This window comes from Callithrix jacchus, chromosome 15 (genome assembly GCF_049354715.1).
Source record: "Callithrix jacchus isolate 240 chromosome 15, calJac240_pri, whole genome shotgun sequence".
Lineage (NCBI taxonomy): Eukaryota > Metazoa > Chordata > Mammalia > Primates > Cebidae > Callithrix > Callithrix jacchus.
The window spans coordinates 49,474,029-49,493,253 of NC_133516.1; the positions used below are offsets into that span (position 1 = coordinate 49,474,029).

At 41.4% G+C, this 19,225-nt stretch overlaps 1 protein-coding gene and 1 long non-coding RNA gene across 6 annotated transcripts in view; one reads left to right on the plus strand and one right to left on the minus strand.

The window, feature by feature from the left end:
* The window catches only part of SUCLG2 (succinate-CoA ligase GDP-forming subunit beta), a 286,592-nt gene extending 268,329 nt beyond the window's left edge, over positions 1–18,263 (minus strand). For 3 of the 4 annotated variants that reach the window (XM_002758533.7, XM_008981988.5, XM_078351449.1), the window contains exon 1: positions 18,165–18,263. In XM_002758533.7, the coding sequence (XP_002758579.3) occupies positions 18,165–18,248 (84 nt within the window). In that variant the 5' untranslated portion in view covers positions 18,249–18,263. Of the gene's footprint in view, positions 1–17,823 lie in introns of all 4 variants that reach the window. The other variant, XM_078351448.1, reaches the window with a different exon arrangement.
* Positions 18,264–18,420: 157 nt separating this feature from the next.
* LOC108588452 (uncharacterized) overlaps positions 18,421–19,225 on the plus strand; it is a 51,244-nt gene continuing 50,439 nt past the window's right edge. Inside the window, exon 1 of one of the 2 annotated variants that reach the window (XR_013527423.1) lies at positions 18,421–18,667. This is a non-coding gene — a long non-coding RNA (uncharacterized LOC108588452). Of the gene's footprint in view, positions 18,675–19,225 lie in introns of both variants that reach the window. The other variant, XR_001907366.4, reaches the window with a different exon arrangement.

Here is a 19,225-nt window from a genome sequence, read left to right on the forward strand (position 1 = left end):
ACAGGAAGAGCCTTGCAGCAGACGCTCTCAGCGCTTCCTCCTTCAGATGGCTCCACCATTTTTATACAGACTCACTGCATACTCTGACTCTCAAGAGCAGCCCTGGCAGGCCTTTGTCTTGAGAAGCTGAAGACAACATGCCCTTAAGGAACCTTGATGAGGGTCTGTAAATACTTCAACTCTCTCGCCCCTAACTAAAACTCTGAGGTGTAACCTACACGGCTTCCATAGCTGTCCTGCGGAATTAAGCAAAGTTATCCTCTTTGGGACTCAGTTTAATAACACACCTATCTCAGCCTCTTTCCCTTCAACTTCTCCAAACCCCTTTGAGGTTTTTCTGAGAATACCTCCCCTGAAAATCACTTTCACATGAATCCTTTTCTCAGGATCTGTGACCAGGAAACAATAAGAAATGTCTTAGGGTTACTATGGTCCAAGGTTCCCCAAACAAGAATCACTCATACACAACTCTTGCTGCATCTAGGGAACACTAATACCAGAATCAGTTTCTTTATGATGCTTATTTTAACTTAAGGATAGAGGAAAATTTACATCACTACCTATACTGTTTGTATAAGTAGAAGGAAACAGTAGTATAATTAAAAAATAAAAAGATTCAATTCTGATTATTTGAGGTACAAAGTCCTAAGCTGAAGATCTTAAAAGCACACAAACACAAAACTGAAAATTTCTCCATGACAAAATCCTAAGGTCCCAAGAGAGTAACAATGAATTCAGCACTACGTGACTCACTGGGATTGTATGCTGCATCCCTGCGTTACCTAAACTCTACTGCCAATGGATGCATGCGTCCCACGCTCAAGTTAAGCAAGTATCTAGCACACACATAATCCCTGATACATGATAGACATACAATACATGTTAAGCAGAGTTTAATAAGGAAACTGAGTCTCTTCCCTAAAGCCACCTTGTTATCTGTGGGCCAGAAACAGGCACAACTGAACCTTTTCTCTGCGTACCATCTGCCTGCATCTAGAACAGAGATATGATTTATTCCTAAAACCCACTATAACTCTTCCTAGATGACTTCATCTACAGCAGTAAATCTACACAATTATATAGACTTTTTTAACTCTCTCATAATGTTTGTCTTTTCCATTCTTCCCAAAACTCATTGAGCATTTCATCGAATATTATTGCTGGCTAATTTTCAGCTATTTCCTTACGAGCATACTCATACCCACTTTTCATCACGCTCCCTTTTCAACTACTGCTATTGCTCCTTTTCTTCTTTCATTAGAACCCTCAGAAACAATTTCACTTTTATGTTCATTATTGTTCATTTATAATCAGCTTTTGATTGCATGCTGATTATTCTTAAATTTCAACTCTAGACTGCTGAAGAAAAATAGTCCTTGGTGTTATACTTCTGATTACAAAATCAGCTGAATTAAGTTACAAAACTGTTTTTCAAAAGGCCTATAACATAGGTATTAAAATGTAGTGTTTTTATTTAACCTTGGGTGAGCTGTCTGAATAAAGAGAATGGCTAAAAACCAAGTGAGATTAAATATAATGAGGTTGTTGGATTTCTTTAAAAGCAAAATTTTTAAAAAATACCAAAATTGATACATTTGAGTAAGGCTTTGCATTTATTCCAATCTCTTACTATTGTTTAAAATATTTCTAGAGCTCCTATTAGGTAACTGACATCAAACCTGTGGCCCATTCCCCTATTTCTCGGAATATTTGTCTCATTTGCAACTTATCTGTCTTTAAGTTGATTTCACTTGCAGAAATGGTCAGAGCTTCTCAAACCCAACACTAGTGAATAAGGTGTAGGAAACAAGTTTTGGTTGCAAAACAAGTACAGGAAGCTTAAAGCAAAAGAACTCACGGCCGTGGTTCACCAGAAAAGCATGCATCTCCAGCATAAGTGCAGAGACTCCAGAAGTGCCTAGGTGAAAAAGCCAAGGCTTATCTGGTCACATAATAGGTTGGTGCAAAATAACAAATTTTAAAAACCACAATTACTTTTGCACCAACCTACAATTTCACATTTGATCAAAAAGTATCAATCACACCCACATTGTCTCAGTGCAGGGTGGCTCTGCCAGTCTGTGAGGTGAAAACTATTTTCATAATAACAATAGGATGACTTTGTTGCTCTCATTCTTCAAAACTGCACAGAACACAGAGTTCACTGATGTGTGTATTAGTATCCTAGGATTGGCATACCAAGTACCACATACTGGGTGGCTGAAACAAAAGAAAGGTGTTCTCTCACAGTTCAGGAGGCTTAAAGTCTGAGGTCAAGGTGTCGGAAAGGGTTGGTTTCTTCTGAAGGATGTGAGGGTTAATCTGGTCCATGCCTCTCTCCTAGCTTCTGGTGGTTCACAGGCAATCTTTTGTGCACCTGGTTTGCAAAAGCCTCATTACCTTCATCTTCACATGGCTTTCTCCCTGGGTGTGTGCGCCTGCGTATACATTTTCTCTTTTTAAAAGGACACCAGTCATATTGAATTAGGGCCCTCCCTAATGACCTCGTTTTAACTTGATTTCCTCTACCTTTCTCCTTTGGAGAAGAGAAAATCAAGTTACATTAGGTCACATTCTAAGATACTGAAGGTTAGATTTTAGCATAGGAATTTTGTGGAGACATAATTCCACCCATCATCAGGCATAATTCAGTGGACCCATGTGAGTGGCATCCTGAGTAGATGTGCAAGGCAACAGCTGTGACAACAAGAAAATTGCTTAAAATCTCTGAGCCACAGTTTGCTCCTTTTAAAAATGGGCTTAGCAGCTAGACACGGTGGCTCACACCTGCAATCTCAGCACTTTGGGAGGCTGATGTTGGAGAATCATTTGAGGCCACGATTTGGAGACCAACCTGGGCAACAAAGCAAGACCTTGTCTCTACAAAGTAGGCAAGCATAGTGGCATGGACCTGTAGTCCCAGCTAATCTGGAGTCTAAGAACAGAGGATTCCTTGTACCCAGAAGTTCAAGGCTGCAGTGAGCTGTTACAGGATCTTGCCACTGCATTCCAGCCTGGGTGACACAGCAAGACCCCATATCTACATAGGTAAGTAAATAAAATAAAATGAGCTTAGCAATGGCTATAATAATGCCCGCCTCCTAGGGCTGCCATGAATACTCATGTAATAATCCTCCTCAAGTGCGCAGCACCAAGCCTGGCCCATAGAACGTGCTTGATAAACATCAGGTGTCTATTTCTACATGTGCTTCACTTCAGGTTACCCAGACAATATTAATAGCTATTGTATAGGTGAGTCCAAGAGAAAAGGAGAGAGAGAAAGAGAGAGAGAGAGAGAGAGAGAGAGAGAGAGAGAGAGTGTGTGCGTGTGTGTGTGTGTGTGTTGGCACCCTGCAGGGGAACGGCATCCTGGTTCCTGGCAAACAAGTTCCTGCCTTGCTCCCTGAGCTATTGGGATGGGCATCTGCCACCTGTGACAATGAACTGAAACAAAATGAATAAATGAATGGATATAAATGACTGTCAAATAAACATTCATCAAGTCTACAAAAATCATACAAATGCACAACACTAAACAACGTGGTCCAAAACTACTCAGTGGTTGTGTTTGTTTCTGAACTTGGCGGTGAAAAGAGGTGCTCCCTAGCATTTTCACTTTGTAAACATTTATTCTGTGATTTAAATCACAACTACTATGACCACCGTCACTCACTGATCACCAGAAACTAGGTAAATCATTATCTTATTTGTTTTTATTAATCTTTTGGAAATGTATGTAGAGCTTACATTTAGTTCAGTGTTTAATACTAGTGGTGTTTTCGGTCTTTGGAAGTTTGGTGATGTTTCTGTGACCTGAAGTATGCTGAATTTCAACTCTTGTTTACATCAATTAGCCTACCGTAAAACCGGTTTGCTTTCTGGTGACATCATTTCTGTCCGCCAGGCTGTGTAATTAAGGTTTTATCCTCTGCCTATATTCAGTGCCGGAATCAGTGTAGAAGCAGAGAACAAATTGAAATGCATTTAGTGAGTAGTTACAGTATCCCCAGAGGGCTGAGGTGCTCTCACAACACCAAAGACATCTCACTATAATTGCCCATTTCTCATCAGTTTCCAACAAACTAGACTGTAGGTTCCTTAAAAGCAGCAACTGTCTCATATCACCAAGCTTCCTACAAACCCTTCATCTACTGGATCTAATAGTATACCTGTGCTGCATTTGACAAATACCCACTGAAAGAATAAATGAATATGAATATTTAACAGAAATATTGTCAGAAAAGATATTTCTTAATAGACATTTTAATTAGACACGGGAAACTGAAAGTGTAGCCCAAGCTACATATCAGACAACATTCCTACTTGGGTGAATGTTAACATAAGGTATACATCCACTGAATACTCATGTTCACAGTAGCATTATTCATATTAGCCAAAAGGGGAAAGCAACCCAAGTATCCACTGACAAATTAATGGATAAACAAAATTATACATATACATATCGTAAAGTATTATTCAGAATAAGGAAGGAAATTTTTGCACCTGCCACAACATGGATGAACTTTGAAGACATTATGCTAAATGAAATAAGCCAGTCATAAAAGAATCACTATAGTATTCAACAGCCCTTTATGCTAAAAACTCTCAATAAACTAGATATTGATGGAATGTACCTCAAAATAATAAAATCTATTTACGACACACCCACTGCCAATATCATACTGAATGGGCAAAAACTGGAAGCATTCCCTTTGAAATCTGGCACTAGACAAGGATGCCCTCTCTCACCACTCCTATTCAACACAGAATTGAAAGTTCTAGCCACAATAATCGAGCAAGAAAAAGAAATAAAGGGTATTCGATTATGAAAGGAGGAATTCAAATTGTTTCTATTTGCTGATGGCATGATTATTTAGTAGACCCCATCATCTCAGTCCAAAATCTCCTGAAAGTGATAAGCAACTTCAGCAAAGTCTCAGGCTACAAAATCGACGTGCAGGAATCACAAGCATTCCTATACACCAATAACAGACTTAAAGAGAGCCAAATCAAGAACAAATTGCCATTCACAATTGCTACAAAGAGAATAAAATACCTAGGAATACAGATAACAAAGGATGTAAAGGACCTCTTCAAGGAGAACGACAAACCACTGCTCAAGGAAATAAGAGAGGACACAAACAGATGGAAAAACATTCCATGCTCATGGTTAGAAAGAATCAATATTGTGAAAATGGCCACACTACCCAAAGTAATTTATAGATTCAATGCTGTCCCCATCAAGCTACCTATGACCCTAATCACAGAACAGGAAAAAAACACCTTAAACTTCATATGGAACCAAAAGAGAGCCCCCACAGTCAAGACATTCTAAGCAAAAACAAAGCCGAAGGCATCATGCTACTTGACTTCAAACTATACTACAAGGCTACAGTAATCAAAACACCATGGTACTGTCACAAAACAGAGATACAGACCAATGGAACAGAACACAGGCCTCGGAGGCAACACCACACATCTACAACCATCTGATCTTTGACAAACCTGACAAAAACAAGCAATGTTTAATAAATGGTATTGGGAAAACTGGCTAGCCATATGCAGAAAGCAGAAACTTGACCCCTTCCCGACACCTTACATTAAAATTAACTCCGCATGCATTAAAGACTTAAACATAAGACCTAACACCATAAAAACCCTAGAAGAAAACCTAGGCAAAACCATTCCGGACATAGGTATAGGCAAGTATTTCATGACTAAAACACCAAAAGCAATGGTAACAAAAGCCAAAATAGACAAATGGGATCTAATTAAACTCCAGAGCTTCTGCACAGCATAAGAAACAATCATTAGAGTGAACTGGCAACCCAGAGAATGGGAAAAATTTTTGCAACCTACCCATCTGACAAAGGGCTAATACCCAGAATCTACAAAGAATTAAAACAGATTTACAAGAAAAAAACAAACCCATTCAAAGGTAGGCAAAGGACAGGAACAGACACTTTTCAAAAGAAGACATACATTAGGCCAACAAACATATGAAATAATGCTCATCATCACTGGTCATTAGAGAAATGCAAATCAAAACCACATGGAGATACCATCTCACGCCAGTGAGAATGACAGTCATCAAAAAACGTGGAGACAACAGATGCTGGAGAGGATATGGAGAAACAGGAACACTTTTACACTGTTGGTGAGAATGTAAATTAGTTCAACCATTGTGAAAGACTGTGTGGCAATTCCTCAAGGACCTAGAAACTGAAATTCCATATGACCCAGCAATCCCATCACTGGGTATATATCCAAAGGATTACAAATCATTCTATTATAAAGACACATGCACACATATGTTCACTGTGGCACTGTTTACTATAGCAAAGACTTGGAACCAACCCAAATGCCCATCAATAATAGACTGGACAAGGAAAATGTGGCACATATACACCATAGAATACTATGCAACCATAAAAAATGATGAGTTTGTGTCCTTTGTAGGGACATGGATGAATCTGGAAACCATCATTCTCAGCAAACTGACAAAAGAACAGAAAACCAAACACTGCCTGTTCTCACTCACTGGCAGGTGTTGAACAATGAGAACACACGAACACAGGGAGGGGAGCACCACACACTGGGGTCTGTTGTGGGGGAATAGAGGACGGACAGCAAGGGGTACGGAGGTTGGAAAGGAATAACAGGAAGAGAAATTCCAGCTATAGTTGACGGCGATATGGAGGCAGCAAACCACATTGCCATGTATGTACCTATGCAACAATCCTGCATGTTTTGCACATGTACCCCAAAACCTAAAGTGTAATAAAATATACATATATATATATAAAAGAATCATATAGTATAAGTCCTCTTAGATAAGGTTCCTAGAGTTGTCAAATTCACAGAGATAAAAGTAGAACAGTGGTTGGCAGGGACTAGGGGAAGGGGAGATGTGGGAGTCAGTGTTGAATAGTTACAGAGTTTTAGTAGGGGAGGATAAATCAGTTTAGGAAATGGATGTTGGTGACAGCTGCATAACAATATGAATATATAATACTTAATGCCAGAGTATGGTTAAAACGGGAAAAATGGCAAAAATTGTTAAAATGGTCAATTTTATGTCATGTATATTTTACTACAATAATAAATGCAAAACAAAAATTTTAAATAAAGAATATGCACATTTATATTTTTAGTACCTTTAGAAGCTTTCGAAAGCAAAAACAAGGTTTCAGAGACAAAAAAAAGGCATTTAATGATCCAAATTTGTAATCAAAAAAGCAATTCCTCTGCCACCTCCCTCAACACCCTAAAAGTCGTTCACAAAACACTACTTTGTGTCAATAATTAACTTCACCTAAATTGACATGTTGCTTATTTGAAAGGTCAAAATGCCAGGAAAAAGATTTTACTGACCTGAAAAGAAGGATTGTGAAGTGTGCAGGAGGAGATGGATTCATCCTGTGGCACAGGACAAAACATCTTCAAGAAAGAACACTGTGACTCTCGGATTACCGCAGGCGTAACATCACTGATATATTGCCAATATTAAGCAAAACGAAATACCACCACTAAATATTCTCACTTGGGGCCCTTTAACAGAAAGAAAATTTAGTATTTTTCTCGTGTCTTACTATAAAGTTTAACTCTGTAAGTTCCCTCCATATTAATATTATATTTTATATAAAATATAGTCATAAAATCTATTTTATACTGCTCATAAAAGTCTCATCATAAACTCACATCAAACAAAAAAAAAAGAATCCATTACACACTCTCAACATGCTATGCTGTGAGTTTTAGATTTGAGACTCTAATCCTAAAAGTGCCCTCAGGCCCAGCCTCGCCTAGGACCAGTCACAAGCCTTCTGCCTCCATTTCCAACCATTCTACTCAACACTCAGCCATTCGGTCCTTCTGCATCATTTTAAAATTCATGAGGATAATCTGTTTACAACTTCACCATCTCAAAATTTGCTTAGTTTTTTTAAAGTGCCAAATAGCACATATATTTTTTCCATGGTAATTCTAAAAAGTTAAAAACTGAAAAATTCATTTTTCCTGTATTGTTGGCTTTCAATTTTAATGATAATTCACTTTAAAAGAGCCCCGAATCTTAACAAAGAAACACTCAATATTAATAGTTTATTCCCTTAATCAAAAACAAGTAATAACTCTCTGCTTTCTTTGTATTACTTATTAAAGGCCTACTACGTAAGCCCTTAGGCTGGAATGAGAATGCATATGAAAACTGGTTTCCCCCCTTCTTTTCAAAGGGAAGAAAGGACTTACTAACTCAATTAAGTCCTTTAAGTCCAGGTGGTATAATATAGCATCTCAACAACAGGTTAGATAGTACAAGCAGAAGCTGGTGAGAAAAAGCAAAGAATAAAAAATAGTTCCTTATAAAAATGTGAAGAGATCTCCATTGATAAGGAGAAAACCTTAATATTTTCTGGTAAAGCTAAAATGCTGATCCCTACTTCCAATCAATGCTATGGGCACAAGAAAGTCCTTTTCCCAGTAGATTTTATTTGATTCCTCCACTTCTGAGTACACACAAGGCATTCATTACAGGGAGTCTCTTTCTCTCTCCCTCTTTCTCTCTCCCTTCTTCCAAGTCATTTTCCCACCTTGACTTCTAATTCTCTACTCTGGGCTGACTTTGCTCTTCATCTTCCTTTCTAGTCATGGGGTTGAGGGGATTTGAGGAGATGACAAGGAAAATACTGAAGGAGACTTTTTATGAAAATAAAAAGTCTGATGTCTAATTTAGTGGTAATAATACCAAAAACAATACTTATAAGATAATTTAGGACACAGCGCTAAGACTATACACATGAAGCTCATTTAATCTTCAATACAACTCTGGGACCAGAGGTGTAAAATAATACAACTCTCCCCATTCTGCAGATGAGAAAGCTAGGCACAGGGAAATTACCAAGTTTCATCAAATATAAGTCACCAATTGTAACATGTACCAGTTTTATGTATCCTTGAGCAGAAAAACCTGATAATCAATCTATGATGCCAGTGTAAAGACACCTACATTTCAGAGAGGTGGAAATGTGCAAAAGCATGTTACAATAAATTTTTTAGGAATTTTCAAAAAATCACAAGTCTACTATGCTTTGAAAGCAAGATCTGAACCCAGGCAGTCTTGATTCCAGTCCTTATGCCCACTGTCCTGGCAGAAGTATTAATGGTGCCCCCCTTTACTCTCCAACATATCCCAGTTTTAGGCAACACATATATAATCTCCCTTGGAATGGTTTGAGTAGAATGAACCCTGTTACCTTAGTCCTAGCTGACTGCAGCTGACCCATGTACAAGCGAAGGCAGCCAGAGGAAGCCAGCAGCCTCCATGAGAGACCAGAAGGAAGCCATACTCCATAGGGGCGCTCTTTACTGAGTAGTGGCAAATGTACCCAAACAAATCCTCCCCTTTGGAAACCATAAAGTGGAAGAGAACCAAGAGACACTGGGTTATTCCAGCCCAGATTACTGTTCTAAGCAAAGCTGAGGAAGTATTGTGGGCCCATAGGAAACCCGCTGTCTATACTTGTTTTGGAAACACTCACTTGACTATTTGGATGAAAGAGATGTATTCCCATGATACCTATTTTCCTACTTAATAATTCTCTCTTCAGAATTAGTTTTTACTGAGATCGTAACAAAACAGTCTAGGCCAGGCATGCTGGCTCACACCTGTAATCCTAGCACTTTGGGAGGCCCAGGAGGGCAGATCCCCTGAGGTCAGGAGTTCAAGACCAGCCTGGCCAATGTGGCAAAACTCTGTCTCTATTAAAATACAAAAATTAGCCAGGTGTGGTGGTGCACACCTGTAATTCCAGCTACTTGGGAGGCTGAGGCAGAAGAATTGCTTGAACCTGGGAGGCAAAGTTTGCAGTGAGCTGACATCATACCACTGCACTCCAGCCTGGGCAACAGAGTGAGACTTGGTCTGAAAAATCATAAATAAAGATAAATAAATAAATTCATCTTTCAGATATACTGAAATCTGAAAAAGAAAAAAAAAAAAGGAATCTTATAATGAAATATAAGTAATTGTCAAAAGATCACAAAGCTACAGAGTGCTGAAAGCAAGAGTTAAGCCGGGCAGTGTGATTCCACATCTGGTGTATGTCTAGTATCCTGGTATAATGACTCAGAGAACTGAATCAGTGCCAAAGTCACCTAAATGATCTCCATTGCCTCAAATCCTCTCCACACTATACCCAGAAAGACTACTCTAAGCATAAAACTGCCCTTGCCACTTCACTATCTAAAACCCTTCAATGGCTCCCTATTGCCTCCTCAAGAACAAGCTTAGCTTCATTACCAGGCCTAGCAGGACCAGCAATCTTGTCCTTGCTGTTGTCTCTGGCCTTATCTCTCACCTCAAACTCTACAAGGCAGCCCTCCTGAATGTTCTTAGTGCCCCCAAGTCACAACTTTGAACTAAGCCCAGAAATGGAAATACAGCAAGCACAGGGAGAAATGGATGGGAGTAGAAAAGGGAGGTCAGTCCCCCCACTCCCACCCAAAGGATCCAAATTTACACAAACCATGCCTTGTGCTTTGCCATGTCTCCATTATTAATTCATATATTACATTAAATCTCTCCAATTTTAAAATAAAAATACTATTCAGAGGTAAATGCTGGAAATCTATGCATTCACGGCTACTGCCTAAGACCTATTGTTTTGGAATCATTTCTAGAAAGGGTAAAAGCTGACCACACTCAGTACACTGATCAAAGTCTGAACTCAAAATACCAGGAAACTCCATCCCCCAACGCCATCCCCCAAAGCCCACTCTGCAAAGGCAATGACATTTCACAATTTCTCCAGCATTCTTAAAACGCTGAATGCAGTCGTTTGTGCTAAGCAGACAGTGAAAGGCATGTCCCAGTTGACCTTAGGTTCATGCTGTGGCTACTGCCAGTTCTTTAAGTGTTCCCTCACCTCAAATCCATGATGCACGAGGTCTAGCAGCCGTCACCACTAAGTCAACACTGAGACATGTAAATGTTTCTGGAATGAGTAACAACCAGGATCGTACAATTAAGCTCCCCATGGGAGCCTCACCAGATGTTCATCCCATCTGTGGGATCCTGAAGATAATCAGAGCCCAGGAAGTGGACCTTCACCCCTCTCAGCCTCAGATTCCCCAGAAGGAAACTGGGAACAATAACTCCTATTTCACACGGCTTCTGCAAGGACTAAGTGAAATAAAATGTATGGAAGCACCAAGCCAGTGACTAACCCTGAGACGGCAGCACATGATAAATGCTTACTAAATCTGGGAAAGCAAAATTATTCTAGCTCAACAAAGCCTTTAAAAAAGGCCAGGGAATTTAGCTTCAAATTCAATGCAAAAGAAATCATCATCCTGGGCCCACCATCGGGTCATATGCCAAATCTCTTAAACACCATCTTATTTAATCTTTGTAACCATCTGTGCAAATGATCCCCTTTTCAAACAACAGTAAGTTGAGGCTCAGTCAGGTTCAATAATCTGCTCCAGGTTGCAGAGAAAGAACATGGGAGAGGCCAGGCGCGGTGGCTCACGCCTGTAATCCCAGCACTTTGGGAGGCCGAGGCGGGTGAATCACAAGGTCAAGAGATCGAGACCATCCTGGTCAACATGGTGAAACCCTGTCTCTACTAAAAATACAAAAAATTAGCTGGGCATGGTGGCGCGTGCCTGTAATCCCAGCTACTCAGGAGGCTGAGGCAGGAGAAACGCCTGAACCCAGGAGGCAGAGGTTGCAGTGAGCCGAGATCGCGCCATTATTGCACTCCAGCCTGGGTAACAAGAGCGAAACTCTGTCTCAAAAAAAAAAAAAAAAGAACATGGGAGATAAGAATTTGAACTCCATTGAATTTGAACCCAGAGTTTATATCTTTAATTCCCCTACTACTCTGTTTCCAAGACAGTGAAGCCAGAGAAAGAAGAAGGTGGATAAGAGTCCAGAGAGGGCAACCATGCCTAGTTGATTACCACAGCTTCATCAGTGCAAGTCCACATGACCCAAGGTGAGTGTCACTCAAGGGCAAAGAGAAGGGGAAAGGTAAGCAATTAGTTTAACTGCCTAGTTCAGCCCAAATGGGATCCTTTAGTGACATAGCTTAATGATTTAACAGTCCTTTATCAGCATGAGGCACTGTGATTTTAAGTAAATGACTACATGGCCTCTCTCTGCCTCTTACTGCTTCTATGAAACATGGAGACTGCGAAATCTCCCTTGCTGTGATCTTGTTAGAGTTAAAGAAATAATGTATGGAGATTACTTCACACAGTCTTGTTACATACTACATGCCCAAGGATAGCTCTATGCTTATGAAGGCCTTTTCACAACTAAGATTTCTATAGCCCCTTCCTTCTCCCTCATTTGCTGAAATCAGCCACATCACCCCTCCTGTTCCTTACCTGCCTCCCCCTTCTCTGTGCACTTCACTCATTCACTGAGACCACAAATGCTTAGTGAATACCTACTCAGGCCAGCTGGGGAATCACTCACGCTGTTACATTAAACTGTATCATTTTGCCTCTGTGGAGCATACATTCTTACATTTGTAGGAGAGAAAGGAAGACAGCCGATAAACAAATAACACTACCAGGTACAGTCATGTGTTATAAAGAACAAAGCAGATAAGGGTACACAGAATAATCCCTGGAAAGTGGGGGCAAGGTAAGATAATTAGGGAAAAACTTGTCTGATGAATCAACATTGAAGCAGAAAGCTGATGGAGAGAGAGATCAAGCAATTAACCGTCAGAGGGAATGATGCTGCAGACACCGGGCAAGTGGTTGACAGAGGTCAACAGTATCTTTGAGGCTAAGAACACAACTCATCTGCCACACTCACTATGTTTTAGTATAACTACGGGTTTATAGACTAGTTGAACCAATAACCTGTGTGCCCTCCGAGGGTAGGAGCTATGTAGCTTCTTCCTGTCTGCATTCACTCACTCATATTTATCTGCCCAACATTCTATTAAGCATGAGCTGTAATAAGCATTCAGAAAATATTTGCTACATAAATGATATTTGTTTGATTTTCAGTTGTGGGGGTTAAATTACTCCCTACTGCGTTCTGGGCTTTCTGCAGCCCCATTCAGACTTCCTTGGATACCTCAAAGTGCCACTGTCCCTCAACTACCCACCGCTTCTCCATTCTCCATACTCAACTGCTCACTACAACTACTCTTTCCTTGCTCTCTCACCTCTGTCTCTGCATGAATTCACCTGGACTGCCTTCTCCATCACCTCCACCTTCCTCACAAACTCTCAGGATTAATTTCCAAATTTCATTAGTGTACTGACATTATCATTTGTTCAAACATGTCCAAATCTCTCAAGTTCTTCAGTAAAACTTTCCATCAAGTAACAGAAACTGATGCATCAAGTGACAACTGCAGAGTGAGTGGTAAAGAGAGTTGAAGGACAAATGATCTGAGGTCACTTATGTAATTTCTTTTCCTCCCCCATATATGCCGTACTTCAGTGACTTTCTTGGCTTTGTGCCTGCAGAACTAGGCCAGTGTACAAGGGCAGGAAAGTTCTCACTGCTTTGGCTCTCTGCACTCACTCAGTCACCCGTAAAAGAAATGGCTCATTTACAGTAAACAAAACCAATCTGGGACACAAGCTATCACTTAACAGTCTTCCCCACAACAAAGGTCAATAGTTTAGCATCTAAATTATTTGAGATGGATTCTCTTTTCTAAAAGCAAAAATGGTAGCTGTACTTCATTTTAAAAAAGAAGAAAGTCATACTTATTCTCCTAGGCAAGAGGCAGATATAGGTAAGTCACAACTTCCAATACAGCCGCCACAGCCTCATTTAGCTGATAAGAACTTGCACATAACCTTTAGCCCTTCACTTATAAGCCATGCCTCCATCTTTCTCCTTCCACTTCCATAAAAGCAGAAAATTAAGCAGGAGCCATTCTTTCTGAGTTTACAACAGCAGGGGCATGGGTTTAAGCAGTTTCCTTTGACAACATACATTCCTCTGTAAGTTCCTGGACAGAAGTTCTGGGCTGCATAGAGAACACACAACAATGATTCTAAAATTGGAGGCCTGGCCAGGCACAGTGGCTCATGTCTATAATCCCAACACTTTGGGAGGCCCAGGTGGGCAGCTCACTTGAGGTCAGAGGTTTGAGACCAACCTGGCCAACTTAGTGAAACCCCTTCTCTACTAAAACACAAAAATCAGCCAGGCATGGTGGCATGTATCTATAGTCCCAGCTACTCAGGAGGCTGAGGCAGGAGAATCACTTATACCCAGGAGGCGGAGGTTGTACTGAGCCAAGATCATGCTACTGCGCTGCAGCCTGAGTGAAAGTGAGTCTGTCTCTCAAAAAAAGGTAAAATAAAATTGGAGGCCTGAGAGGGAGTGCTTCTCCTATAAGCAAGCTACATGAACTTCACCTAGCCATAGAAGAGGGGAAATACCCTAAGAGACAACGATACTGTACTTAGACTTACAAAGAACCATTTTAAACTCAGTGCCCTCAGCCAACATTTCCCCTAAGACTTGACTGGCAGCACTCATCTCTGTGCGCACCATGGGACTAGCTTGCTAGTCTGTTCACTTGGCTATGTGGACACAGCAATATGGCCCCTGTCTACCAGGATTTAGAACTTTGGGAAGACTTCTAACCATAGTTAGATTCTCACTGCTAAATTCACTGAACATCAGTCTGCTAAAAGTTTCAAAGCAAGACTAACCTAGATTTATAATAGTGGGTATGCATAGTATATTAATTACATGCCTGGGCTTTAGCTGCCAGGACTGGGATTCAGCCTCTGTAAGGTTTAAAACCCTGAAAACTCCTTACCAGACCCTGCAGGTCTCCATGTGATTTGGCCCTTGTCTTCCTCTCAGACCTTGTCTACTACCACCTTCCCCCTCTTTAATTACATTGACATGCCCAGCTCATTCTCATCTTGTGGCCTTTGCACTTGCTGTCTGCTCTGCCTAATACACTCTTCCCCTTAGTCTCACCTGGCTGGCTACCCTTCATCACTCAGATCTCAGCTCAAATATCAAAAACACCATCTCCAGGATCACTTACATATAATGCTGAGCAATGTCAAGTATGTATATGCATATGTATAATTCCACTTACATAAAGTACAAAAATGAACGAAACAGTGCTATAAGTCAGGGGACTGGTTATCCTTTGTAGGGTGGAGACAGTGACAGGCAGGAGCAGCAGGGGGCCTCTGGGTTTTGTTAAATGATTAATTTCTTGATCTGTACCTAGTTAGCTGGATGTGCATTCAGTTTATAAAAATTCATCAATTTCTTCATTTATAAAAGTACATTTTTCAGTATGTCTTATATTTCTGTGTAAAAAACTCTGCCAAAAAAAAAAACAAAAAAAAAAACGAGCATGTCAAATAGGTTTCTTCTGATCGCCCAGTCTAAATAGGTCTCTTCTTCACATCCAGCTACCCTTCTGTGAAGCTATTCATTCTCCATCCCGTGACCCTGACTGATTTTCTTCACAGAATTTGTCATTGGCTGAAATCATTTTCATTATTGGTTATATGTATACCGGCTCACTCTCTTGGTGGCGCACGCCTGTAACCCCAGCTATTCAAGAGGCTGAGGCAGGAGAATCACTTGCACCCAGGAGGTGGAGGCTGTAGTAAGCCGAGATCATGCCATTGCACTCCAGCTTGGACAACAAGAGTGACACTCTGTCCCAAAAATAATAATAATAAAGTATCACAAGGCCGAAGACTCTGCCTGCCTCGTTCACCACCCTCAAACCCGAGTCTACAACAGTCCTACCAAATAGTACGGGCTGAATAAAAACTAAATGAAAAATAAGAAATGACTAAAGTGGACCCTTAATCAGTCAAAAGTCAAAACAGTAAAGTTAAGAGCAAAGGTTAAAATAAAATTTAAAAAATTTCAGTGACACGAAGCATCAGGAATATGTGTCAAATGTTAAATTTAGCTACAGGGAGGGGGGAGTTAAAATGTCATTCTATGGGTATCTTTAGGAGACCAGGGAAAGTTATTTCTCTAAGCGGAAACTGGGTCTTTCATTTCTGTACAGACAACAGTTTTTCATAAGGCCTTGTGGTATAAAGTAGGTCTGGGCCAAGAGTGGCAACAGATTTCTGAGACAGTTAGTGAGGCTTCTTAAGTATGTTAAAAGAAGTGGGCCATGTTTAACTGTAATGTCTGCCATAGGCAAGGGACCATGGAGGCAATAATATCAAATCAGTTTATGTGAAACAGATCATAGGAAGCACCCAAGAATTTGAAAATAAACTTTCTTACAAGTCATGGCAATACTCATCTATTTTTGTGGCCAATTCTAAGATGGTCATAAAGAAAAACATTAAAATGTGTCAGTGGTGCTAATGACTTGGATGTTATATAGTTACTATTGGTACTCAGATTAATTTGCACGTTAATATATTTTCATGAGGAAGCATACAGTCACCAGGAAACCACCTGGTGTAATGGAAACATAAGGGTAAGCCTTTACTCTGGAATGCCACAAATTCTCACTGTAACCTTGAATATGTTATTGAACTTCTTCAGGCCTCAATTTATCTAGCTGGACTAGGTGATTGCTAACGTCCATTACCAGCTCTTGGACACTGTATACATTTCTATCTTTTATAAAACCCATTTTTGTCTTCTAAGATGTTACAGAATAACACATCATCCACAAGTATGTAAATCATAGTAGTCAGATGGTGTGCACTAACAGATCTTTTTACCAGTTTTCTTGACAGACCAAGAGTATCTCTCCCCAGTCAGATTTGTCTTGTGTTGTGTTCAGCCTCTCATTTCTTGGTTAGGCAAGAACGCTTCACATACTGAGCTAAACACTCTGCATTTTAGGTTTCTCTGTACAATTCATAAGTTTTCACTGCCCTGGGCCCCATGTTTCTCATCAATTTAAGTCTACACACATGGTTAGCACCCTGGTTCTTGCTTTTTCTATCACTTAAATAATGAACAGGGCTTAATCACCTGGAGGTATTCTCCTTACTCTATTACAACAGTAATTACTGAGTTTTAATTAGACAAAACTGCCATTCCTTTTCCACCTTACTATACTGTCAAGCATCTATTAAGAATATTACAGTAGTATCACCACCTTTTAAATTTACATTAACAATAACAGAGAAATGGGAAGGCAGGAAATGAAAGAGGGGAAACACAGCTCACAGATGCCATAATTAACCAAAGCTTAGAATAACTCAAAAAATCATTAATCGCATTTTTTAAAAATTTTCTTAAAAACTATACTACGCACATCCTGGTTAAAATTGCATGAGTGATAATTTGCCTCATCAATTAAAAATGGGGAAATAGGCAAGATCATTAACTCTGCTGTGGCTGAATCCCAGACTGTGCTTTCTTTTAAAAGGGGAGAGAGAGAATCTAGAGACTAAGCAGTCCCTGATGGCTTTCTGACTACTGTAACGGTAGCCCTCTACAGAAGGTACAAATCTCCCAGAGTACAAGTTCCAATCGCTAACCAGCACCCACCACTGAACCTCTCTGGTTTCATTCTCCATCAACAAGGAGGGCATGGTCAGGGTCAATGGTCTACTGCGTTTTAGTAACAGGCTTGATTCTTCACTGAAAAGATGAGAAAGATCGTTTCCCATTTTTCTCCTTGACCCGTGCATTTGACCAACTCGGGGATCTTAAAAGTCTGCAAAAGCAGGTAGCCTGCAGGAAGTCCACCCTGGGGGGTGAGTTCCTAGTGGGCATGAAATGGGTTTCTAGACATGTTTATCTCGTGGCCTAAATGTGCTCAGGGTTACTGCGAGACGTTTGAAAAGCAGAATTAGGAATGACAATAAAACCTCAGGGCTCCAAAACCTGGTCCGAGAAACTTTTCTTAAACTTGCATCCAGCGCCTGCTTCAGTGTAGTCAGCATGGGGTCCGACGGCGGCGACTCCCGCGCATTGGGTAGCTCACATGCCGAGGCAACCCGAGGCCGCCCCCGCGCCGCCCCTGCGCTACACTAGGGCGGGGGTCGCTCCTGCTCCTGGGCGCAGCGCCGCGTCGCGTCCCGAAGTGGGGCGCCCGAGGGGCCGTGCACGGGGCCACGCGGGGAGCAGGAGCAGCAGGGGGTGAGGGGAGCCCGGCGCAGGTGGGCGCCGCTGTTAGCGCCCGCAGTTCCCGCCACCAGGCCACGCTCACCTGGGACGCGGCCGCCAGGAAGCGGGACCGCAGCGCTAGGGCTCGCAGAAGCTTCCCGGCCTGCGTTACCGCGGGGGACGCCATCTTAAACAGGAAACCCGGCACGGGGCAGACGCAGAGGGAGTGAGGGCAGGGGAAGGAGGCGGAGGAGGAGCGGCAGGAGGAGGGCTCCGGGAGAAACCGACGAAGGCAGGAAGAGGAGGAGGAGGAGGTGGAGGCAGAGGCGGGCCAGGCCGGCCCCCTGGGTTCCCGGGTCGTGGGCGTTCCTGAGGCCGCAGAGCCCTAGGTCCCTCACCCAGCTCTGCTTCACTTGGAGCAGTACCAAGGTCTCAGGGCCTACTGTGCAGTTCCTGGTTTACAGTCCCGAGCAAAGACAGAGCCCAAGCCCTGCGGTCTTGGGTATCAAACAATCCCGGGATGGCCAAACAAGCGAATATTCGCCATGGCAGTGGCAGCTGGAAGGGTGGCTCACGGAGCTGACGCCCTCCGCAGAGGGCTTCCAGGTAATAGGTAGGTAAGAGACAAAGGGTTGCATTCTTTCGTGTTTCTGGTTAGCCTTTCCAAAGGAGGCAATCAGCTGTGCATCTATGTCTGTGAGCAGATGTATGACTTTGAATAGAATGGGAGGCAGGTTTGCCCTAAGCTGTTCCCACCTTAACTTTTCCTTTTAGCTTAGTGATTTGGGGATCCCAAGATTATTTCCCTTTCACAGAGTTTACACGAGTCTAAGCATTGCACACGTAATAAAAACAAGAGCAAAGTTACTGAATATGTACGAAGCACTGGACAAATATAAATTTGTTTAGTTTTCGTGGCAACCTTTTAAGTGCGTACAAGTGTACTATCCCCATTTTGCAGAAGAGAAAACTGATATACACAGAGGTTAAGTAACTTGCCAGGGGCGGCAGTTCTGATAAGAGATGAGATTCACATCCCTTCCACCCACCCCTAAATTCAGCACTATTTTATATGTTTTTTTTAACCTTACTCGTTCTTGAGTATATGATCATGAAAAACGGTACAATTTAACAGAAGTAGACAGCTATTGCTACTAGCTTCTT